The sequence below is a fragment of the Hyla sarda genome, chromosome 5 (genome assembly GCF_029499605.1).
Source record: "Hyla sarda isolate aHylSar1 chromosome 5, aHylSar1.hap1, whole genome shotgun sequence".
Taxonomy (NCBI): Eukaryota; Metazoa; Chordata; class Amphibia; order Anura; family Hylidae; genus Hyla; species Hyla sarda.
In genome coordinates this window covers 219,343,424-219,370,268 of record NC_079193.1, presented here as the reverse complement: position 1 = coordinate 219,370,268, position 26,845 = coordinate 219,343,424, and the positions used below count along the sequence as shown (strand labels likewise).

Genomic DNA, 26,845 nt, shown 5'->3' with positions numbered 1-26,845 from the left:
TCCGCCCCTCTTCTTCTATGCTGTGCACCGTCTCGGAACATGCATAGAGGAGTCAGCTCCTGAGTCTTCTCCCCCTTTTTACTGCTGCACGTGCCATACAGAGAGGAGGAACATCAGAGAACAGAGCTGCCGTGCCATACTGGCTGTGGGCTCTGTGTATCTGGCCGAGATGTTCAAATTAGCCATGCACACCCGTGCACTGCGCTCCCTCTCTGCCTGTCTCACATACAGGCAGAGATCGAGCTATGGCCTGACGTCACATCCTGAATTTGGACTTATGCCCAGCCAGCAGCAGTCCAAACTCAGTGTGTGAGAGAGGGGCGGGGGGGGGGGGGCGGGGATGCATGCTGGACCAGTTGGGAGACCCCTAGTGGCCAGCATTTCAAAGTTGAAAAACACTGTGAAAACTACATATTTTAAAAAACAAATATATTACAAATATTTTTATTTTTTTATAAAGGAAAAACAGATCAAAAGTTTATTTTAATGTTTCAGATCAGTCCATTTAAAGTTTCAGATCAGTATTGGAGAACACTGCAAGATGTTCCTACCCAGAAAAACACTGCAATATATTCTTCTCCAGCTTCTAGACCAGTCTGGTGTCTCCGCTGACATGCTGGATTCCAGGAACCATCCTCTTGACAACAACAGGATTCGTTCTGGTGCCAGTTTCCCAGTGATTATTCAAAGAAAAAAAAATTATGTATTATTTAAATAAAATTTCCCGTATTCTAATGCATTATGACACTTTTCTTAACTGAGATGGATCTATAAAAATGCCTGTTCGGATATCTCTGGCTCATGAATGAAATGTTAGAATTTCAGTATAGACTGACATAATAGTAAATTAGAAGGAGAATGGAAAAGGAGTCTGATACATTCCATACCAACACAAATGTATAGGCTGTTCAGGTTCTTTAAAAAGCTGGATAACCATTCACCTTTTATCTAACATCTGTGATGTCTTATGAGAGATCAGAATAAGTGAAAACTGGCAGAGCAGATTATTAAAGGGGTATTCCAGGCCCAAACTTTTTTATATATATCAACTGGCTCTGGAAAGTTAAACAGATTTGTAAATTACTTCTATTAAAAAATCTTAATCCTTCCAATAGTTATTAGCTTCTGAAGTTGAGTTGTTGTTTTCTGTCTGACTGCTCTCTGATGACTCACGTCCCGGGAGCTGTGCAGTTCCTATGGGGATATTTTCCCATCATGCACAGCTCCCGGGACGTGACATCATCATTTAGCAGTTAGACAGAAAACTTCAGAAGCTAATAACTATTGGAAGGATTAAGATTTTTTAATAGAAGTAATTTACAAATCTGTTTAACTTTCCAGAGCCAGTTGATATATAAAAAAAATGTTTTTGCCTAGAATACCCCTTTAACTTTAGACAATACACAAGAGGACTTGGAGACATCATTTTAGCTGACACCTGCTGATCTTTTCCCAACTATGTATACAATAGCAGAGAAATAAATAAATTAGAAAATATTCTTAAACCCTTATATGGTTATAAAAATATCTACCACCTATCTTACTATAGTCTCATAGATTTGAGCTTTCTGAGTACAGCCATACCTGCTATGCTGAAAGAAGAAATGTTTACCTTTCTTTCTTTATACCTTTTTGACTAGGTGAACTTTAGGTTTTGAATTAGAATATAGCATTAGCCCTCATATCAGTGCCAATGACTTCACTTCTAAAAGGATAGAAAAGGAATATCTATATGGCTGCCTATTATCTATCTATCCAGCTCTCCATCTGTCTAAGCTTACAATCTTACTATCCTTTCATCTATCTATCTCTATCTCATATCTGTATATCTATCTAGCTATCTATCTAGGTATCCATCTGTCTCTCATTATCTATCTATCTATCTACGCCCCCTGAGGAAGCTATTCTAACAAGCGAAACGATCGTTGGGGTTGGGTAGGTTATGGTCTGGCACCCTGTATTCATTCCCTGATATGCATTCTTGTGCCTACAGCTGGCCATTTTATATAGTTTTGGACTTTTGTATTCTTTCTACCTGTGTAGGTTCCGGCTGCATTCCATTACTGTATACTATATCAGTGTGTGTCTCACCCTCTACCTACCATTTGACCATCTGTGTTCTCTCTGGGGCTCATAGCTCTGTCTACTTTTATGTGTGTGTTTTAAACTATTTTGTATTGCTACAATAAAATATTGTTTTTTGTGTAATTTTTGCTGTATGTGTGAGCATTATCTCTATCTATTTGGTGCTGCAGATTTCTAATGCATACTTACTAGTTATAGTAAGGTTAGTTCTCTTTGATCGGTGTTCATATCTATCTATCTATCTAGCTATCCATCTGTCTCTCATTATCTATCTATCTATCTATCTACGCCCCCTGAGGAAGCTATTCTAACAAGCGAAACGATCGTTGGGGTTGGGTAGGTTATGGTCTGGCACCCTGTATTCATTCCCTGATATGAATTCTTGTGCCTACAGCTGGCCATTTTATATAGTTTTGGACTTTTGCTCATTTGTATTCTTTCTACCTGTGTAGGTTCCGGCTGCATTCCATTACTGTATACTATATCAGTGTGTGTCTCACCCTCTAACTACCATTTGGCCATCTGTGTTCTCTCTGGGGCTCATAGCTCTGTCTACTTTTATGTGTGTGTTTTAAACTATTTTGTATTGCTACAATAAAATATTGTCTTTTGTCTCATTTTTGCTGTATGTGTGTGCATTATCTCTATCTATTTGGTGCTGCAGATTTCTAATGCGCACTTACTTACTAGTTATAGTAAGGTTAGTTCTCTTTGATCGGTGTTCATATCTATCTATCTATCTAGCTATCCATCTGTCTCTCATTATCTATCTATCTATGTGCCTGACGAAGCACAATGCGAAACGTACGTTGGGGTTGGAGCTGGTAGGTGGTAACATGCATGGCAGGTAGTCTTATTGTTGTTAGGGTGGTTTTTCTCCTGTTTGCCTTTCCAGTCCTAAGTGTCTGTCTATTGTCCTTTTACAGCAGGTTTCATCTCTTGTTGTCAGACTTGTTTCCTCGTTTATTTGCTGATCACCATTATGGTGATTAATTTTTTAGATTGAGCTTCTATTTCTAAAACCTATTGTTTTTCCTGTAATCCATGCATTTATGTACCATTCTTACATCTCCATTCATCTGTACTTGTCATCCTCAGTGCCTGTATATTAACATTTCTGTCTACCTTTTATATGGATGTCTATTTTTGATATATGTTCAATAAACTTGGTATTTTACATAATTGGTTCTTTTTTTTAATGGTGTACACTATCTATGTGCCTGGCTATTATCTATCTATTTTTCTATAAATCTATTTATCTATCCATCTATCTGTCTCTCATTATCTATCTATCTAACCATCTATCTGTCTCTCATTATCTATCTATATATCTACCTACCTCATATCTATTTATCTGTCTCTTATCTATCTATCATCTATCTATCTCTATTTATGTATCTCATATCTGTATATCTATCTAGCTATGGATCTGTCTTTCATTATCCATCTATCTATCTATGTGCATGACTATTATCTATCTATTTTTCTATCTATCTATCTATCTAGAAAGGATATAGCGGAGTGTAGCACACCACAAAAAAAGAGATTTCTGGTGCAAGCAGCCAAACAGACCTTGGTCACTGGTCCCCAAACTATAGGCAAAAAGAAGCGGTTGCAGCACTCAATTCAGGTGAAAAAAATTGGTTGCTTTAATCCATCAAAAATACAAATGCAACGTTTCGGCTGCCTGTGCAGCCTTTCTCAAGCATACGGCACAGGCAGCCAAAATGTTGCATTTGTATTTTTGATGGATTAAAGCTACCAATTTTTTTCACCTGAATTGAGTGCTGCAACCGCTTCTTTTTGCCTATCTATCTATTTGTCTATCTGTCTCTCATTATCTATCTATCTACCTACCTCATGTCTATTTATCTGTCTCTCATCTATCTATCATCTATCTATTTATTTATTTATTTATCTGTCTATCTCATATCTGTATATATAGCTAGCAATATGTCTCTCATTGTCTGTCTGTCTATCTATCTATGTGCCTGCCTCTTATCTATATCTTTTTCTATCTCTAGCTATCTATTATCTATCTAACTATCCATCTATCTGTCTCTCATTATCTATCTATATATCTATATATCTACCTACCTCATATCTATTTATCTGTCTCTCATCTATCTGTCTATCTCTATCTATTATATATATATATATATATATATATATATATATTTGTCTCTCATTATCTATCAATCAATCTATCTATCTATTATCTATCTATCTATATCTATCTATTATCTATCTATTCACCCATCTGTCTCTCATTATCTATCTATCTATTATCTATCTATCTGTCTCTCATTATCTATCTATCTATTATCTATCTATGTATCCATCTATCTGTCTCTCATTATCTATCTATCTGCCTACCTCATATATATTTATCTGTCTCTCATTATCTATCTATCTCACATCTGTATATCTATCTATATAGCTATCCATAAGTCTCTCATTGTCTATCTATCTATGTGCCTGCCTATTATCTTTTTTTCTATAAATCTATCTCCATCTATCTGTCTCTCATTATCTAGCTATATATCTACCTACCTCATAACTATGTATCTGTCTCTCATCTATCTATATCATATCTGTATATATAGCTATCGATATGTCTTCCATTGTCTGTCTGTCTATCTATCTATGTGCCTGCCTATTATCTATATATTTTTCTATCTATCTCTATCTATCTATCTATTATCTATCTAACTATCCATCTATCTGTCTCTCATTATCTATCTATCTATATATATACCTACCTCATATCTATTTATCTGTCTCTCATCTATCTATCTCTATCTATTTTATATATATATATATATATATATATATATATATATATATTTGTCTCTCATTATCTATCAATCTATCTATCTATTATCAATCTATCTATCTCTATCTATTATCTATCTATCTGTCTCTCATTATCTATCTATATATCTATTATCTATCTATCCATCTATCTGTCTCTCATTATCTATCTATCTGCCTACCTCATATCTATTTATCTGTCTCTCATTATCTATCTATCTGACATCTATCTATCTCTATCCATCTATTTATCTATCTCATATCTGTATATCTATCTATATAGCTATCCATATATCTCTCATTGTCTATCTATGTGTCTGCCTATTATCTATTTTTCTATAAATCTATCCCCATCTATCTGTCTCTCATTATCTAGCTATATATCTACCTACCTCATATCTATGTATCTATCTCATATCTATCAATATATCTCATATCTATCTATCTATCCATCTATCTGTCTCTCAGTATCTATCTATCTCATATCTATCTATCCATCTACCTATCTCATATCTATCTATCTATTTCATATCTATCTCATATCTATCTATTATCTATCTATCTATTATCTATCCATCTATCTGTCTCTCATTATCTATCTCATATCTATCTATCTATCTATCTATATATCTATCTCATATCTATCTATTATCTATCTATATATTATCTATCCATCTATCTGTCTCTCATTATCTATCTATCTCATATCTATCTATATATCTATCTCATATCTATCTCATATCTATCTATCTATCTCATATCTATCTATTATCTATCTATCTCATTTCTATCTATATATCTATCTATCTCATTTCTATCTATCTCATATCTATCTATTATCTATCCATCTATCTGTCTCTCATTATCTATCTATCTCATATCTATCTATCTCATTTCTATCTATCTATCTCATATCTATCTATTATCTATCCATCTATCTGTCTCTCATTATCTATCTATCTCATATCTATCTATCTATCTCATTTCTATCTATCTATCTATCTCATATCTATCTATCTATTATCTATCTATCTCATTTCTATCTATATATCTATCTCATATCTATCTCATATCTATCTATTATCTATCTATCTCATATCTATCTATCTATCTATCTATCTCATTTCTATCTATCTATCTATCTCATATCTATCTATCTATTATCTATCTATCTCATATCTATCTATATATCTATCTCATATCTATCTCATATCTATCTCATATCTATCTATCTCATATCTATCTATTATCTATCTATCTATCTATCTCATATCTATCTATCTATCTATCTCATATCTATCTATTATCTATCTATCTCATTTCTATCTATCTATATATCTCATATCTATCTATCTTTCTTCCTATCTATCCACCCTACTCCTTTCTGCACATACAGTGTCGCAATCTATTAATAAGCACCAGAAGTCATAACACGTGTGAACTATTTTCATATTTTCCTTCTCCAACCAAACACGTAGCTTTAATAAAAACAGAAGAAACCCTGGAAGTTTATTACTAGAGGAGAAGCTGTTGGATTCCAGTTTTTCCAGCTTTTTTCGTTAGAAATCCCATTTATTTATATCTGCAAAACATTTCTAGTAGCAAAATGAAGAGGAGGGAGCAGTGTGCACAGTAGAGGCTGTGGCATTAGCCTGTGGCTACTGCTTCTGAATGTTTGGAGCTCTAGTAATAACCACTCCCCAGGAAATTGCCAGCTTAGTAAAATACTAGTAATATTAGCACGTGGTTTCCAAGACATTTCCATTTAGTGCAAGGAAGCTGCTAAGACATAAACGTGTTATTTTAGCTTTACATGTTTAAAAACAATATTAGGTTTCCCATAAATCCAGATGCCTGGCTGCACACAGAGCATTGTGCTCCCTGCTGTAATGTGCATTTTGACTTTTTCTTACCTGTTTTGTTGGAGTCCTGGTACAGGTAAAGCTTTCAATAAATCCTTGAAATTCCAAAAAAACTGTTTTTAAATTGATTTTAACGTCAATTCTCTGCTTTATTCATTCAGGGATTGGGGATTGCATCGACAGAAAATACCTGTTTTCTTTATTTTGGATGTAAGAAAAAGAAATGTATTTCTCTAAGTCATTGTTTCCCAACCAATTGTTTCCCGACCTGTAGCTGTTGCAAAACTACAACTCCCAGCATGCCCGGACAGCCGTTGGCTGTCCGGGCATGCTGGGAGTTGTAGTTTTGCAACAGCTGGAGGCCCCCTGGTTGGGAAACACTGTTCTAAAAGTAGAAAGATCTTCATGTTCAGGGATAAAATAATAGATATGGCACCTGTTGCGAAGTAAAAAAAAAAAAATCATTCTAATCCACCTAATAGACTAATTGTATTGTATTGTATATGTAATTGTATTGTTTCATATGGATTAATATTGATGGACATAAAAGCATAAAATATATAATATAACATACATAATATAACTATTAGGATAATTGTAGCCTACTGAGGAAAAAATAAAGGGGGGGGAAATAGAATCTGTTTTAGTTATAGTATTTATTTTGAAATGTATAAATGTTTATTTATTCATTTTTTTTCATTATTTCTTCATTTATTTCTTCACGTATGTATTTATTTATTTCACTATTTATTTATTTCCGTTTTATTTCATTCTTTATTTATTTACTTATTGCAACAAGTGTTTTTCTAAACATTTGAATAACTATATTCATCCTTTTGTCTGTTCCACGTATTTTGCTTTGTTAAAATAGATAAATAGATGTTATTGGGTATTTTTTTACCCTAGTCTTCCATGTGTATAACAAAAAAAAATTAAATTTAAATTTAAAAAATAAGTTACCTATAGTTGCATTGGGTTGCATATAATAGCTACATATCGTTGTAGTACAGTGCAGGTGAGCGGTAAGTAGTTTCCATGTAAATTGAGGAGAGATGTATAGTTGGTTGACATGGTGTGAATAGTCTTCATGCTTCATTGCTATCAAACATCTCACAGCCCTTGTCTTGCTGTATCTATAAGGTGCTGAAACAATACCTGTAGGGCTTCCCTAGAGGCCAGTATATTATTATTATTATTATTATTATTATTACTATTATGATTATTATTATGATTATTATTATTATTATTACTATTATGATGATGATGATTATTATTATTATTATTATTATTACTATTATGATTGTTATTATTATTATTATTACGATTATAATGATGATTATTATTATTATGATTATTATTATTACTATTATAATGATTATTATTATTATGATTATTATGATATAGTATCAGGTTTGGAGGGTGCCAAGTATTTTACTGCAGGATTTGGGAAGCATTAAGCTGCAGACTTAGGAGACTTTATGGTTGCTTCATGCTGTCTTGACTTTCTGAAGTTTGTGTTTGGTTTCTATTTTTATGTAAAAATAAATAAATAAATAAAAACTATATGGGATCATGTAAAACCTTGAGCTATGAAAGGGTTAACTGTACCAAGGGTGTTTGTGAGACTTAAGGAAAGTCAAATCATCCTCATTGCAGGCTTTGTGTCAAGCATAGTCCTATAGAGGGACTCTGAATGTTTTTATCATTTGTATTTCCACCAGCTGGGTTTTCTGCAAGTCCTACTCCTCTGGGTGTGCTGGTACTTTTAGTCCATCAGGAAGGCTAGCGTAAGCATTGTATCAGCTAGACCAGTGTTTCCCAAGCAGGGTGCCTCCAGCTGCTGCAAAACTACAACTCCCAGCATGCCTGGGTGTGCTGGTACTTTTAGTCCCTCAGGAAGGCTAGTGTAAGCACTGTATCACCTAGACCAGTGTTTCCAAAGCAGGGTGCCTCCAGCTGTTGCAAAACTACAACTCCCAGCATGCCTGGGTGTGCTGGTACTTTTAGTCCCTCATTCACATGAAGGCTAGTGTGAGCACTGTATCAGCTAGACCAGTGTTTCCCAAGCAGGGTGCCTCCAGCTGTTGCAAAACTACAACTCCCAGCATGCCTGGGTGTGCTGGTACTTTTAGTCCCTCATTCACAGGAAGGCTAGTGTGAGCACTGTATCAGCTAGACCAGTGTTTCCCAACCAGGGTGCCTCCAGCTGTTGCAAAACTACAACTCCCAGCATGCCTTGGTGTGCTGGTACTTTTAGTCCCTCATTCACAGGAAGGCTAGTGTAAGCACTGTATCAGCTACACAAGTGTTTCCCAAGCAGGGTGCCTCCAGCTGTTGCAAAATTACAACTCCCAGCATGCCTGGGTGTGCTGGTACTTTTAGTCCCTCATTCACAGGAAGGCTAGTGTAAGCACTGTATCAGCTAGACCAGTGTTTCCCAAGAAGGGTGCCTCCAGCTGTTGCAAAACTACAAGTCCCAGCATGCCTGGGTATGCTGGTACTTTTAGTCCCTCATTCACAGGAAGGCTAGTGTGAGCACTGTATCAGCTAGACCAGTGTTTCCCAAACAGGGGGCCTCCAGCTGTTGCAAAACTACAACTCCCAGCATGCCTGGACAGCCTTTGGCTGTCCAGGCATGCTGGGAGTTGTAGTTTTGCAACAGCTGGAGGCACCCTGCTTGGTAAACACTGAGCAAGACAGACCATGGGTTCATTTAGTCTGTCTCTGGACATTATGGAAGCACATAGCAATGCCTTTTATATTTTTACAAGCCGGCAGAACACAAGATCTCCAGCCCATAACTTCTTTATAGTCTCCAATCGGTGTATTTACCATAAAGCAAACAGCGCCTGTTCTGTATTTACTGTCTCTGGATCTCCTATCAAATTAAACTATTGCATTAATAATAATGGACCCTGTCTCATTACACAAGCCATTCCAATGAATACAATGGGGAGAAGGCATTTGAGGAAATTCAGTGTTAAATCAATGTTGCTTTACTTACTCCTAATGGGAAATGGATTGCAGGTATAAATGGCTACAGGAGGTGATCTGAAGTCTTGGGGGGTCTTCTGGACACCAGAACACTCGGCTACATGAATGCAGCAGCTCTGCAATAAATGCCTATTAGTAAGGAGGAGGTAGTTGGTGTTTATGTGGAGACTTGGGTTGCTGTAAATCCATCAACATCTCAGACAGCTTTGAGCATAGTAAATTACCTAAGCACATTCCTGGGCAGTGCGCATGCGTGCACAGGTAGCAACCAGTTCTTTAGGAGCAGGTGAGATGTTCCTGTACAGGTAGAGAAGGAGTTTTTGGAGCTGCTCGTGTCTGCAGGCGGATCCCTCAGTCTATCATCAGCGAGGGATTCTAGGATGTCCATGCTGGCCAAGATGGGGGACTGGCAGGTGAGATGTCCCATCTGGTCACAGGTACTTACCTGGTGACTCTCAGTTCAGAATGAATATATGATGATAAGGATAATATATTTAATGCATACAAGTAGCATGTATATATTTATATTGTATATATACTGTATACCACATAGACCCACATACTGGGAGAAATGCCTGGATTTCCATAGAAAATCCTCTGGATTGGGTCATTAGAAAACAAGGCAGGTGAGGAATGGAGCAGGCAAAACCGCCCTGAGCCACTTCTTTTTTCTTTTTTTTTTTTGCAGAGTTATAAAGGCTGTTAGTAAAGGTGAATGATGTAAGATAATAATAATAATAATAATAACTTCCTGGAGATCATTCACAGCAGAGTTGGGGAGATTATATACTATGTAAGGTATATACTCATGTACTGTACATTGTATACTGATGGACTCATACAAGACAACAATGGAAAAATTGTATGTTCTAGCCTTTAATATATATATATATATATATATATATATATATATATATATATATATATAATCTGCATGTATGCGGGCTTCTGCTTAATGGATACTACCAATAGGCCCAGATTATTTTGGTATCCATATGTACATTATCTGTCTGTCTATCTTAATATCCATAAATGGATAGATAGATAGATAGATATGAGATAGATAGATAGATGGATAATAGATGGAAGATAGATGATGGATAGATAGATAGATAGATAGATAGCTATGAGATGGATGGATGGATAGATAGATAGATAGATAGATAGATAGATAGATAGATAGAAAGATGGATAGATAGATATGAGATATAGATAGATAGATGATAGATAGATGTTACTCTTTTGTGTTGCCAATATTAGTAGTATCAAAAGGCTATACTGTTGATAAATGTATGCACAAAAGAGAAACACTTGGATGGATGGATGGATAGATAAATAGATGGATAGAATATAGAAAAAATAGATAAATAGATAAATAAATAGGCAGACAGATAGATGGATGGATAGATAGATAGATAGATAGATAGATAGATAGATAGGAGATAGATAGATAGATAGATAGATAGATAGATAGATATGAGAGAGAGATGAGAGAGAGATAAATAGATAGATAGATAGATAGATAGATAGAAAGATAGATAGATAGAAAGATAGGTGATAGATAGGAGAGAGAGAGATAGATAAATAAATGAATAGATAGATATAGATAGATAAATATGAGATATATAGATGGATAGATAGATATGAGATAGATAAATAGTTACATAAATAAATAAATAAATAGATATAGATAGATAGATAAAGATATTAGATAGATATGAGATAGATAGATAGATAGATAGATAGATATTAGATAGATAGATATGAGAGATAGATAGATAAATAGATATGAGATAGATAAATAGATAAATAAATAGATATAGATAGATAGATAAATATGAGATAGATAGATAGATAGAGATATTAGACAGATATTAGATAGATAGATAAATAGATAGACAGATAGATAGATAGATAGATAGATAGATAGAGATATTAGACAGATATTAGATAGATAGATAGATAGATAGATAGATAGATAGATAGATGTTACTGTCTTGTGTAGCCAATATGCTCCATCTATAACTTCTTCTTTTGTAGTCCAGTTATGACCTTATTCTGGGCAGTAGCATTACTGTAAACCTAGGCCAGGCTATAGGGTGAGTGCAGGATTGAGGTATCTACATGACAATGATAGGGACCACAATGCCCATGTATAGTGACGAGTTTCACACTATTAGCAGCTCCTGAACGTATCTGCTCCACCCATTAAATGTTAATGACTCCTAAATGGGACACTATTGATGTAATGCTGCTGGTGTGAAGTGCTTTTCACACTGCCTGTAACCTCCATGCTGCTATGTTTGATCCTGGCTGTAATATTCAATGAGCTGGGGGTCATGGTAATCTGCTTGATGTGACTGGGGGTCTGTCTGAGCTCCAGTGGCTGGCGCTGGCCCATCATGTGCCCCTTTTAACATGACAAGACTATTAACACATATACTAAAGGATAATCCCAACTTCATTTCCAAGTCAATAATGGAAAAACAACTATTTTGACTAGACTGAGAGAGGAATACAATGGAGGGAGTCCAAGTCTTTTTTAGAAGTAGAAGACCTCCCAGATCTTCATGACATTGGGCTGAGGTCCACTGGCTCCAGAGACCATTTATGCAAATTCGCTGTCACCACCAAAACCCCAGTGTAGTAAAGGGTGGACCATGTCCCTACCACAATGCCCCCAGACTACTGGAGAAGTGCTAGCAGGAGAGATGGAGACTCCAATAAGAATTATATACACATCTGAGCAGCCTTCTTGTCAGCTGGTTGTCCCAGCCTTCCTCTCACTCTAATACAATTACCCATTAAAATTAACCATTTTACAAACGTCAAAATGGAATTGCTCATTAGATGCTGCATAATTTTCTCATTTCACACGTTTCCAAGATCTTCAGACACCCAAGTTGAATATCAAGTAGGACATGTAAAAAGAGATTAGCACTTAGAATATTCTTTTTTTTTTATTCTTTTATTTTTTTTTTATTATTCTTTTATTTTTTTTTTTTACTCCAAAAACGTTGATTACTATAAAAAAAAAAAAAACGTCACATTTTTCACACCAGGCGGTGCAGTCTGCATCTACTGGGTTAAATTGATATACAGATTCTTATAAGCTGAAAAAAATATATAAATATATAAATATATATATATATATATATAATATATATATATATATATATATATATATATATATATATATATATATATATGAGCTTGACTTGTTCCCTTGCAGTACCTGAGCCCTTGAGTGTAGCATCTCATGTCACCATTGTTGATATGCTAATCAGCTATTGAGGCTTGGTGGTTAGAAGCAGGGGAAATAAAGGAAACTTTCTACCATTAGAGGGAGATCTCAGTGCACATTGCACCAGCATTGCTCACTCTCTCTGTACAGCACAGGGGCTCTAGACTTTTGTGGGAACAAGGAAGAAGAAGAAATCCTCTTCCCAAAAGCCCATGAAAATGCTGTGGAAACTAACGGATAATATCAAATATGAAGAGTGTGAGGTAAGGAGTGGTGATCCTCTGGACATGGCTGTCACATACAGTACTTCACATTGGGCACAGTAGAGGATTCTTCAGCTTGGGGTAGATAATGTTCTCTGCATGATGGACTTTCCAACAGGCTTTCTATATAGTTAGCACCAGCACATTCAAAGAACCATTACATTTATACAGATACATAATTATTATAAACTAATATCAAGATTCCAAACTCCAATGCACCTTCATTACAAAGAAAAGCATGCCCTCCTGTAAATTTATCATTTTATATTAAGTGTTTCTACAGCTTGTCTAGCAGGTAATTATTATTATTAGTTTTTTTTATTATTTGTATATACAATAATAACAATAATATATATAATTATATATCTTATTATTATTTATATTATATATAATTTTGTAGGTTACTGATTTATAAGAAATAAAAGCAGTGCGGCTTATGTAATACTGTAGAGATGAGACAAGGTGCTGGAGATTGGGGAGTTTTACCATATGCGGGTGTTGTGGGGCATACAAAGGCACACAAATGTGTGAGCACAAAGGCACTACAGTGCTGGCACATGGATCATTGTCTTGTTATGACTTGCAGGGCTGTGAGTCGCTATTGTGGAGATTCTCACAGTGGTTGGGGCAGTTTGGAGATGCACAAATACCCTGGCTTTCTCTGTATGTTTAAGGTTTAGTTTACCTTTACAATGCACTTGATGATTAGTGGTTTGTATTTTTGTGTATAGAGTTTGGACTTTGGCAGTCAGGGTTAGGTACCCGATAGTGACTCTGGGTCCCCCATGTGGAGCAGGGAGATCAGCAGCCATGGTGGAGGAGCTGTAGTTTAGTGCTTCTGGAGATGAAAGCAGTATTTTGTTAGGTGTGCATAGCTGTGTAGGGACATGCCAGGCGCTGGATGACTGTTGTTATTCTAACCCCAGCTAAGAGCTCTATAGAGTTGACTATGTCATATTTTGGAGGAGTTGTTTGCTGGAGTTGTAGAGCCAGTCGGACGGGTTTCGCGTTGGAGCCAGGATCGGGCGGAAGGGAGGCAGCTCTGGAGCCGGGCCGATCCGTGTTGGACCGGTGCTGATCACAGATGACCAGGGCCGGAGCACCTTGACCGGCCGGCGGGGTGTCTACACCGGGGTGGGGGGCTTTTACATTTGGGCACTGGAGAAGAACAGGAAACCAGGAGGCTCCAGAAGGACAAAGTTCCCAGCTGCCTTCCGGGACCTGCAGGCTGCCACAAGCCCAGGACTGCTGCCTCCTCCAGGACACCCTCATCTCAGCTCTGGGACCTGGTTCTGGGGGTCTCGACATAAAAGGAGCTTTCTCTTCTAAATAGAAACAACCCTCAAAGATCTTAGAAGAGTTGTGGATGTGCCTGGCCTGACGGGCTGTGCGGGGACGATTGGGATAGGCAGCTGCGGTGCTTTGGAGTCCATCGGGCTATGGATCAGGTTCAGAGGACAGAAGATCCAGGCCCCTCGGATCCAGACATGAAAAGCAAAGGGCCAGAGAACACTGCTAGCAGCAAAAGGAGGACATCGGAACTGCCCATGGCTTATCCAGGATATTCCCAGGATTCTCAGGTGCCAATTCCCTTTATTCCCCCCATCCCTCCTTCCCTGTCACACTCATTCACTTTTTATGCCCTGCAACCTTTAAAATGTCCCCCCTATCCTGTGATTCGCCAGTCCCCCTCCCCTTTCTCCTTCCCTCACTCCCTCACTGGTGTCTCTCCCTCTTTTCCTCTCCCTCCACCTCTGATTAGATACACGGATTCTTCATTCAATGGACGTCATTTAGAACAGGGCTCTGCCTTCAGTTGCCTCCTCGGTTCACGCTCGATTTCCAGCCATTCTTCCTTTATTAAGTATTGCTGTAATATTAATAGTCATGAATATCTGCTGCTATTAGGGCTTGGAGAGGAGCAGGCTGCACCTAGAATCCCAGCAGCAGAGCATTGCACACCAGCCCAGGAAGGATTAACCAAGAGACATTAAGACACAGAAACTTTGCATTTGCCATTTCTGCCTTCAGCTCATGAAGAAACGATCTGATGGATTATGGTCCTTGGTCGGCGACCGATATTCGTTGTCGTTATGATTTTCTAGTAGCGATATACTAGGGTTGGCGACTTTCTCTCTGCTCTTCTGGTTCCATTCTTCTGCATTTCTTCTTTTCCTCCTTTGATTTGTAGCAGCAGTCATGTTAGTCCACAGTTTTTCTGCTATGGTGAGTTTACAAACAATCATGTTTTCAAATGTTAGACATTTTTATAAAACACACACACACACACACACACACACATATATATATATATATATATATATATATATATATATATATATATATATATTCATATTCCATCTAGTCCAGCCCATTGTGCAGTTCTCATGATTTGTATTACCGCTATTACTAACATGTGATTTTATCTGATACATCCTGTGCACTCTCCCTGATCAAATGACTCATTCATATTGTAAAGTATATATATATATATATATATATATATATATATATATATATCATCTCAGTCCCCAGCTAAACTTCCATGCCTGCATTGGGAATGTGCTTTTATTTAATTTATTTATACTCCTTACATAGCTGCTCGATTGTGAAAATATATTTTCTGTATTGTTATTTTATTATTATTATTATTACATATTTTTCTATGTATATAATATATTGCGGACGCTATTTCTGGGATTTTATTATTACTTTGTACATTATCCAATAATTACTGAGTATTATGTATATTCTCAGGCCTCTTCGGATACTGGATTTGCTGCGTTTGTTTTAGATCTATTTTGTTGAGTGCAGTAATCTGCTGTATATAGAAATGAAAAATGTTAACAGAGCAACAAAACATAATCATAATGAATTATATATATATATATATATATATATATATATATATATATATAGACAAGGATAAGTTGGCCAGCACATACTGATACCGAAACTACTGCATGGACCTGTATATATATATATATATATATATATATATATATATATATATATATATATTCCCAGTAACTGTATATAGATATGTATGTAAATGTGTCATACTGATTGTCCTGTTTTTGTTCTCTGCAGGACCGTCATGACGGTACCAGTAATGGGACAGCCAGGTTGCCCCAGCTGGGGTCAGTGGGCCAGTCTCCCTATGCCAGTGCACCCCCACTTTCCCATACTCCCAATACTGACTTTCAACCCCCATATTTCCCCCCACCATACCAGCCCATATATCCCCAGTCACAAGACCCCTATTCCCACGTTAATGACCCTTATAGCCTCAATTCCCTCCATGCTCAACCACAACCTCAGCATCCAGGATGGCCAGGACAGAGGCAGAGCCAGGAGACCAGCCTATTGCACACACATCGGGGGCTACCACATCAACTGTCCGGCCTGGACCCTCGCAGGGATTACAGGCGGCATGAAGACCTTCTGCATGGGCCTCATGGGCTAGGCTCAGGAATTGACATCCCTATCCACTCCATACCTCATGCACTAGAAGATGTCTCGGTAAGACTTTGCTTTATGTTCCTACATCAGTGTTTCCCAACCAGGGTGCCTCCAGCTGTTGCAAAACTACAACTCCCAGCATGCCTGGACAGCCGAAGGCTGTCCAGGCATGCTGGGAGTTGTAATTTTGCAACAGCTGGAGGCACCCTGGTTGGGAAACAATGTCCTACATACTCCTCACCCTATATGAACATGATAAACCTTCATAGATGTGTCATCCCAGTGCAAACACCCTTGTATACAGCTAGTGAATGAAAGCGATCAGTTCTCAGATGAAGGCTCTGCCTAGGATGAATGTGTTCTGTAATAAATAATCTGTCCTTTATAATGAAGGAAGCCATGTCATCCAATTCATCCCTATACCTGCAGCTGCAATGTCTGCAAAAGACATAACAAAGACATAACAAATGAAAGTGAGTATATCATTCTGGAGACCCCAGTCCAGCCACTATTGAATTACAAATAGCAATAGCACAATAAACTATTTCTCTGCAGCTTCTTATTAACAGTCGGGGACCAAATGGTTCACAATGAAATCCGACATCAATCATTGAAGGGAAAACTCCTGGTTTATACAAATCATACAAATCAATACCCCACATTTTACCCTTGACTTGTCCTCCTGCATTTATTAGGAATGTTGCTGCAGAAAACCAGATTGATGATGATGATGATAATAATACTAATAAAGTAGGACGTTTCCTGATCATACAAAATGCTTAAAAAATCAGGGATTAGACACTGCTGTGAAACAAGTGATGACAGATTAACGATTACAGTCTCAAGTTGCAGAGTTGTGGTGGTGGGGTGATATTTGGGAGAGATGGAGTGCCATTTAAAGGCTTTGTTGGGTAGTTGTGATGTGATTTGTGTTGGATTTATGTCCCAGAGATTTGTGTGTAAGATATACGTCTATCTATCTATTTATGTATGTGTGTGTATATATATATATATATATATATATATATATACACATATATATAGTTAGTACAGTCTATCAACATGCATTAAGTGCATATTGGTATATATGTATATATATATATATATATATATATATATATATATATAGTCAGTACAGTCTATCAATCTGCATTAAGTGCATATTGGTGTATATCTATATATATATATATATATATATATATATATATATCTATACATATATATATATACACCAATATGCACTTAATGCATATTAATAGACTGTACTGACAACATATATATATATATATATATATATATATATATATATATACACAAATATGCACTTAATGCAGATTGATAGACTGTACTAACTAAATAACTATATATATATATATATATATATATATATACCAATATGCACTTAATGCATATTGATAGACTGTACTAACTATATATATATATATATATATATATATATATATAGTCAGTACAGTCTATCAATATGCATTAAGTGCATATTGGTGTGCATATATATATATATATATATATATATATAGTTATTACAGTCTATCAATAGGCATTAAGTGCATATATATATATATATATATATATATATATATAGTTAGTACAGTCTATCAATATACATTAAGTGCATATTGGTATATATATATATAGTTATTACAGTCTATCAATAGGCATTAAGTGCATATTGGTATGCAATTTTATTTTTTATTTTACAATGCTTAATTAATTCGTATAAGTATGTATAGATGTAGAGTAATAGCTAGATAGATAACAGAACCTTCAATCTTTCCTATTACTCCTATTCTAATTGTACTAATGACCTAGCATAGGTTTCAGCATAAGGATTAGCTATTATAGCCATGTGTGCACAGACTCCTATACAAATGTCACACAGAACTAGGGCGGTCATTTATGTTTTCGTTATTATTTGCACATTATAAATGACTATAAATGGCTAGAACTGTTTCTAAATACAATGGTGGCCAAATATACCTGGTAAAATTGGTACTCAGAATGGAATGGATGAGGATACATTTGAGCTAATGCCAATAATATGAATAATATGTGTGAACCCGAAAAGTCTCTGCATGAAGTGATCCTATTTCCCCACATAGTTAAATGGGTAGTAGTCATTTCTGAACATTTCTCTATTTCATTCTCCTTAAATGCAGGAGCACTTTAGGCAAGTTACAAATGAGAGCATTGAGTATCATAAAAGCCATAATAAAGCGACGCAGTCCCATCCACCCGGAATCATTGCGATCAGGCGCAATTAACAGGAGCATAAATCCACCGGCGAATGGAAACTGTTCTCATCACATTATTACTGGACAATGACTGAAGAAGAATGGGGGGACTCCAGTGTGGGTCAGAACCGCAGCCTAGCCTCCCAGTGTAGACAGCTCCTATAATTCATTCAGGGGATCTTCTGTGTAACCACATGAAATGATTCCACATCCTAATATTCACCAAATGAATACATAGGGGTTGTCTTTGGGAGCCGATCTGCCATGGTGCCTGATCTCCTCACTCATCAGAAATCCGAAACGCGTTATATGTTATCCCTCCACATCGATTTCACTTCATCTCTCCTAATCTCGCACCGGTTGGGAACATATTTCCCCTTTTATGATATTTGGCCTTTTTAGCTTTATTGAATTTAAATTCATACATATGTTTGGTAGATGGTGATAATCATATTCTAAACTAGATTTAAATGTACATATTTGTTCTACTTATTTTAAAAGAGAAAAAAAAAATGTTGGTAGAAATGAAAGTGCTCCTGTACATTTGAATGAATATCTCTATAATTTCCGACCCATTCTATGACTTTTCCTGACTAGGGAGCATGTGATTTCTTGCTCATGTTACAGTGTTGTGCCTAGTGCCCCCTTCTTCCTGACATAACCCAAGTATTCCCTGCTCTTGTTATGACAGTGCACTAAACCAGTTGTGTATTTTGTGTTGCAGCACGTAGAAGACCCAGGTATCAACATCCCAGATCAGACTGTAATTAAGAAAGGTAGGCAATGTCCTCTGCATTCCTTACAAGTCTCCACAAGCTTTTCTTTCCATGCTCCAAACTGCCAAAGCTTCATCCTCAACTATTTCAGGCTTGTGTGAGTGAAGTGTGTAAAGTGAGTGAGTGCTTCCCTGCAGAGGAATATGCTTAGTGTTTACTCTGTACATACACGTGTGCTTGGTGCATAGACTGTTCCTGGGTGGATACGGTAGTGTATGTAGAGGAGGGTTGTTTGATATATAGGGATATTTGATCTGTAGATTAATTATAAGGCTTTAGGTGATGTATAAAAGTCACAGTTAAATATTTTTTCTTTCTATCTATCTATCTTATATCCATTATCTATTTTTCTATCTTATATCTATATATCTTTTTATCTATCCATCTATCTAGCTATCTAACTATGTAATCTTTATATCTATCTATCTAATATCTATCTATCTATCTATCTATCTATCTGATATCTATCTATCTATCTGATATCTATCTATCTATCTGATATCTATCTAAATGATCCCTTAAAAATATTAGGAATGACTATGACTGGCTATAGTAGGTCGTCTATCTATCTATCTATCTATCTGTCTATCTATCTATCTATCACCTATCCATGTATCTATCTTCTATTTATTTATCTATCTAAATGATAACTTAAAAATATTAGGAATGACTATGAATGGCTATAGTAGGTCGTCTATCTATCTATCTATCTATCTATCTATCTATCTATTTATTTATCATCTATCTATCCATCTATCAATTATTTATCTATCTATCCATCTACCTTCTATTCATCTATCTATCTATCTATCTATCTATCAATCTATCTTCTATTTATCTATCTATCCACCTATCTGCCTTCTATTTATTTATCGATCTATCTATCTATCATCTTTCTATCTAAATGATCCCTTAAAAATATTAGGAATGACTATGTCTGGGTATAGCAGATCGTCTATCTGTCTATCTATCTATCTATCTATCTATCTATCTATCTATCTATCTATCTATCTATCTATATATCTATCTATGTATCTATCTGTCTTCTATTTATCTATCTATGTATCTTTCTTCTATTTATTTATCTATCTTATATTTATCTATCTCATATCTATCTTTCTATCTATCTATACATCTATCTTCTTTTTATCTATCTGTCTATCTTCCATCTATCTACTATCTATCTATCTATCTATCTATCTATCTATCTTCTATCGTCTATCTATCTATCTATCTATCATCTATCTATCTTCTATTTATCTATCTAATTATCTATCTATCTAGCTTCTATTTATCTATCTATCTTTTATCTATCTATCTATCTATCTATCTATCTATCTAAAAGATCCCTTACAAATATTAGGAATGACTATTGCTGGGTGTAGTAGGTCGTTAATGCACTAAAACAATATTGCTCCCAAGAAACTAGAAGGACTTTATTAGGTAGAACACATTGCATTTCTAGCAGAGAAGGTTTATTTGTCCCACATTTGCTCCTCCAGTGTAAGTTGATCTAGCTAAGATGCTCTTTCCAAGTCAACATGATAATTGGCTCTTTTATTAGTAATCTCAAGAGTTCGTTTAGCTCCTATTGTCTCTATTAGCCTCCCCAGAGCTATTAATGTCACAAGTGATCTATCCAGAGCCCCCATACGTCTGACTCTCCCCAACAAATGAAATGCACAGGCCATCCATACCCACATGATTAGAGCAGCCGTCATAATAACAGGGTGCACCATGTCTGGCCACAATGCAGTCCCTTCTAGGGTATATACACGATTCTGGAAACAATTCATGGCTGTACTGCATTTGTTGTATTATGTCCATGCACAATTACAATGACAGTGTGTTTGACTTTTAAGACTCCAGAATGATTGAGTCCAATCTAGATCGTTGTCCTAAAATAGAGTGAATTGTGTCTGTGATCTCCACTAATAATAGCTGATAGTTTAGTGACTATAATAATATAGAGTCAGGAGGTTAAAAGACAATAACAAAAAAAAAACCGTAGCGGCAAATGAGGATTGTTCATGCACACTGATACATTGTAAAATATATACATTTGTAGGTTATGTACAGTATTTATTTACAACCATGTAGAATGCTCTTGTTTATCATTCTAATTTTAGACGAGAACAGTTTTCTATTTAATGGCTTTAGGAAAGCAATTTATTTCTTGAGAGGGGACGGATGTTTTGTTTGCTCTGGACTATATGCTGTATATATCTAGTCTGAATTGTCGGATGCAGGATCATATATGCAAGTGAAGAATCTTAATATGGATTAAATGTATACTAAAAGAATACATTGTATTATACTAGGACAGTGTTTCCCAACCAGGGTGCCTCCAGCTGTTGCAAAACTACAACTCCCAGCATGCCAGGACAGCCTTCGGCTGTCCTGGCATGCTGGGAGTTGTAGTTTTGCAACAGCTGGAGGCACCCTGGTTGGGAAACACTGTACTAGGAACTATCTACTTTCATCGGTAATTAAATCAGACAGGCTTTCCCTCACTAGACAATGTGCACCAGCACTACCACTTTCCGCCTCACTGTGGCGCTTATGCTCCTCTCTTCTTTCCTTTCTCTCTCTGTCTGCCTGCGGTATTAACCCTCATCACTGCCAAGTTAGTTAACCCTCAGCAGCCTTGTATGGGCGAAATCTTTAGATACATTCCTTTCCATTTAGGATCTCAGTAGTGTGACCATAGGGATTTTAGATGTGCAGTATTCCACATTTATCTTCAAAGGGGACACCATATAGCAAACGTCTCCCTTTTAGTAATGCTGAATGCTATCTATTGTTCCCTGTAAACAGCCATTTTAGGACGAGGGAGGCTGTAATGTTTCTAAATGGGATCATTGACAGCCTGGCAAGAGAAATGTCTGCCCTAGTAGTATTTTAATATGGGTCCTTTAATATTGACCATGATTTATTAGAATGCACACAAGTAATGACCCTAGTATGTGTGCTACTGCTTTATATAGGGGACTATTCAGATCAGGGACCTGCACAGATATTTTGGGGGACTGGAAAAAATAAAAAAAAATAAAAAAAAATGGGCACTTCCCATAATTATTAATATAAATGTCCACATAAAAATTACAGGCTGCCCAGGGCACTTTTAGGAGTAACATCAAAAGTGCCCCCTTTCTAGTCAACCTGTCCCAGATTGATATTAGATTAGAGATGCCCTAGAACCCAAGTGCTTGTACCCAGGCCTTCTAGTTTCCTGGCATCAATGTCATCCTTCTCTTTTCAGGGCCTGTCTCATTGTCTAAATCCAATAACCATGCAGTATCGTCCCTCTCTCTCAACAAAGACAATCTCTTCGGTGGAGTAGTGAATCCGAATGAAGTTTTCTGCTCAGTTCCCGGACGACTGTCTCTTCTAAGCTCCACATCAAAGTACAAGGTGACAGTGGCAGAAGTACAGAGAAGATTGTCCCCGCCCGAGTGCCTGAATGCTTCTCTGCTGGGTGGAGTGCTCAGGAGGTGAGACTCTATTATATACACAGACCTTTTTTTGTTTTGTAACATGGATGATCATTATCTGGGAGATGGAATAGTTAAATGTCCAGATGGGTACTTGGATTAATCAAGGCATAATAGGAAAAAGTCCCGGCACTCACCAAAGTATCAAGCAATAGTAGTTTATTCCATATTTATAATGAACAAGACGCGTTTCGGTCTCATCAAGCCTTCCTCTGCTGTTAACGTGATCGCACGCAGGCGTCAGTGACGCCTGCGTGCGATCACGTTAACAGCAGAGGAAGGCTTGGTGATGCCGAAACGTGTCTTGTTCATTACAGATGGGTGATTGGTCTGTATACATTATTACTGAACAGTCCATATGCACCTTGATGGGGATCCAAAAGGACTGTGCGTGCAAACACTGACAGCACATACGTTTTTGGCTGCAGACAACAATACCTTTTAAAGTTGGCTTGTGTGAGCTGCCTGCATGCTCAGGCTCATCTCCAGATACCTACATAATAGCCTCAGTCAGCTCAGGCTGTGTTGTGGTCATCATGTGTACAATAAGGGCTTGGAAGTTCATTTAGTGTCACACTGCATCTGGCTGAGCATGTAAGGACATGGTGTGGAGAACATGTGGGGGAGATCCAAGAGGGAACATGGTGCCTAATATATAGAGGAAAACAACTAATAGGGCAGGTTAGGATAATATTGGCTACCTTATTAATCCTTTCACTAAATGTCCTGTAATGTAAGTGGACATTGCATACATACCCTCAAGCTATATAGCTTGGAAGAAAACATATCAAACCTATACATCCTATATACATGTGTCAGTAAACCATTGTTCTATACTACACATAGACTTAATTCCTACTAACTAAATAAATAAATGAATAAATAAAATACTTAATAAAGTGTATTTGAAAAAAAAAAAGAAGAAGAAACAAAGAATTAATTCATAAAAAAAAAAAAAAAAGTCAGTTTAAATTGTATGACTTCCAAGTCGATTTATTAACATTTTGATATTTATCAAAGTATATGTTGCACTGGTCACTGGATTTCAGTTTTTTGAAGAACAATACAGTAAAATAAGTGCAGTAAAATAAGTAAAATATGAACACCAAGTTAAAACAGTACTAATTGCTATTGGTATTAAATGAACTAATAACACAAGGACAGGGCATAAGAAGTAACAGGACATAAGGACATAAGACATAAGAAGTAACAGGACATAAGGACATAAGACATAAGAAGTTACAGGCCACAATGGAAAGTTCTATTTAAAGTTGCTCCTCTGTATGTAAGGGCTGGTTGTAGCTACTCATTACCTGGTTGGTAATCACACTATGGATTCCCATTATGTCCCTTCATTCTCATGGTTTGGATGTAATTAGATTTTTCATTAGCTGCAAGTCATAAACACAGCCTCCTGGTTACTATCAGAGGGGAGGGTGTCCTATGTATACTTCATGACTGTCCCCACACCAGCCTAATCCCCATGACATCAATATACCTACCTTAAATGCCCCTTATTTCTTGTATCCTCCAGTCTTAGGAAGTACAGGGCCTTGGTTTTCTTTTCCTTGCACTACAGAAGTAATTTGATTCTTCTGATGCCCTTTAGAGATGTCCTAGACACTGAGCCTAATAACATGTTCTGTGTCTACACCCCATAACTATGAGACCATTCATGTGTTTCTGTAAATTACATGAATGAGAATGTAAGGCGGCTTCATTTCCCTGGGTCAGAATAGGTCACTTTTTGAGCAATGATGATCTTGGTCTGCAGCCATGTCAACACATTCCTCTTCCCAGCACACCAATTACATTGTGCTTTTTGCCTTTTGCAACCTATCTGAAAGTTTTCTTCTTCTCCTGAGAGATAGTTATTGTCGGTGCTGTCTTTTACATTACAAATAAAATAAAACATAATATTTATAGATGATATTATTTTATTTATGCCAATTTATTTTTCCACAAAATGTTCATCCCTATCAACCTAGTCCTTAGGCTGAGTGATATCTAAATATTACTTACTAAATATAGTTTTACATGATTCTTTACAGTAGTTTTTATTTATTTATTTTTATTTTTTGTTCTATGTAATAACTGTAAAATTCTTTGCAGGGCAAAATCCAAAAATGGCGGCCGATCACTGAGAGAAAAACTAGATAAAATAGGACTGAACCTTCCAGCTGGGAGGCGTAAAGCTGCTAATGTAACATTGCTCACATCCTTAGTGGAGGGTAAGTAGCCCGATGTTTCTCTAGCAGTAGTAAAAGTGCACTAATCGTTCCTGATTGCCTCCATTTTGGGCTCTTAGAAGAATTAAGAGAAAGCCATTTCAATATGATAATAGTTAAATACCTAAACCCAAAGTTGTTTCCACTCAAAACAATGCAGTAAATTATTTAAGCTGGGCTGCCATCTGCATTGGAGAAGTGCCTAACCAGGACTTCCTGAATTACATGACCTATGCCAGAGGGCAATATTATACAGCGTGGATCTAAGGGACTCACTGCTGCTTCTCATTTATGCCTTCTAGTCCTAAGGACTGTGCCTGCCCCTCCTCCATACCCATTAATCTACTGCATGCATTATGGAATCACTGCTGCACATTTGGTGTCAAAAACTGTGCAGGACTAAATTCTCCTATTAGGTTTCAGTACCAGTTCTGAAACAATCGAGAACAAGAATATATATATATATATATATATATATATATATATATATGAGCTAGTGATAGTTTTGGTGCATAGATATTAGTTGTAATTTATGTGAATTCATGGTATGGCTCAGTCTTGAGGAATATCTTTGTGATGATGATGATGAGTAATGTTGAAGATCTGCTCCATCTTGGAGGAAAGAAGCTCTTTGAAGCGCTAATTGGTGCATGCGTTTTTTCCAGAGTGCGGCTAATAGCAGGAAACCCCGCAGTAAAACACAACTGCTTCAGGAAATTAAAACCAAAGATCTGAAAATCAACAGAACAGACAGACTCAGTGCACTGACCCCGAATCTCTCCCAGCTAATCGTCCAGGATATAGAAAATAAGAGCATTACAAGCCAGGGATTCTCTTTAGGCTGGGTTCACATATGTCCGGCATCCGGCATAGGTGAACTCAGCCTAAATCTCGACGCAACTGATGCCACAACTGATGACAACTTGTCATCAGTGGTATGGCATGCGGCGTCCATTGTTTCTGGGCAACGGACAGGGGAACGCAGCAAGCTGCGTTCCCCTGTCCGGTGCCCTCCGGCATGTCCAACCATCCGGCGTCAAAATTGAGACGCTGGATGATTGTGAACTGTCCCATTCAAATGAATGGGATCAGTTCTAGCATCAGTTTCCCTCCGGTGCACGCCGGAGGGAAACTGTGCCGGACGACTGATATATGTGAACCCAGCCTCATCCGGCATCTCAGTTTAGACGCCGGATGATTGGACTCGCCGGAAGGTAGCAGACAGGGGAATGCATCTTTCTGCGTTCCCCTGTCCATGCCGCATACCTGTCAGGCGGCTTCAGATGTCGGACCCCATGTTCCTCTATGGAGCGCCGGAGGCGCATCGGATTTTGCCTCCATCGCAGCCATGAGTGGGTGGTATGTTGGGAG

At 36.9% G+C, this 26,845-nt stretch overlaps 1 protein-coding gene across 5 annotated transcripts in view; it reads left to right on the top strand.

The window, feature by feature from the left end:
* The first annotated feature begins 10,054 nt into the window (after positions 1–10,054).
* TFAP2A (transcription factor AP-2 alpha) overlaps positions 10,055–26,845 on the top strand; it is a 21,100-nt gene continuing 4,309 nt past the window's right edge. The window contains exons 1-5 of one of the 5 annotated variants that reach the window (XM_056521132.1): positions 10,055–10,168; positions 16,353–16,784; positions 19,701–19,752; positions 23,015–23,246; positions 25,359–25,477. In XM_056521132.1, coding sequence (XP_056377107.1) covers positions 10,136–10,168; positions 16,353–16,784; positions 19,701–19,752; positions 23,015–23,246; positions 25,359–25,477 — 868 coding nt within the window. In that variant the 5' untranslated portion in view covers positions 10,055–10,135. Of the gene's footprint in view, positions 10,169–13,129; positions 13,263–14,964; positions 15,489–16,352; positions 16,785–19,700; positions 19,753–23,014; positions 23,247–25,358; positions 25,478–26,845 lie in introns of those variants that run through there. The other 4 variants (XM_056521135.1, XM_056521131.1, XM_056521136.1 and 1 more) reach the window with 4 other exon arrangements.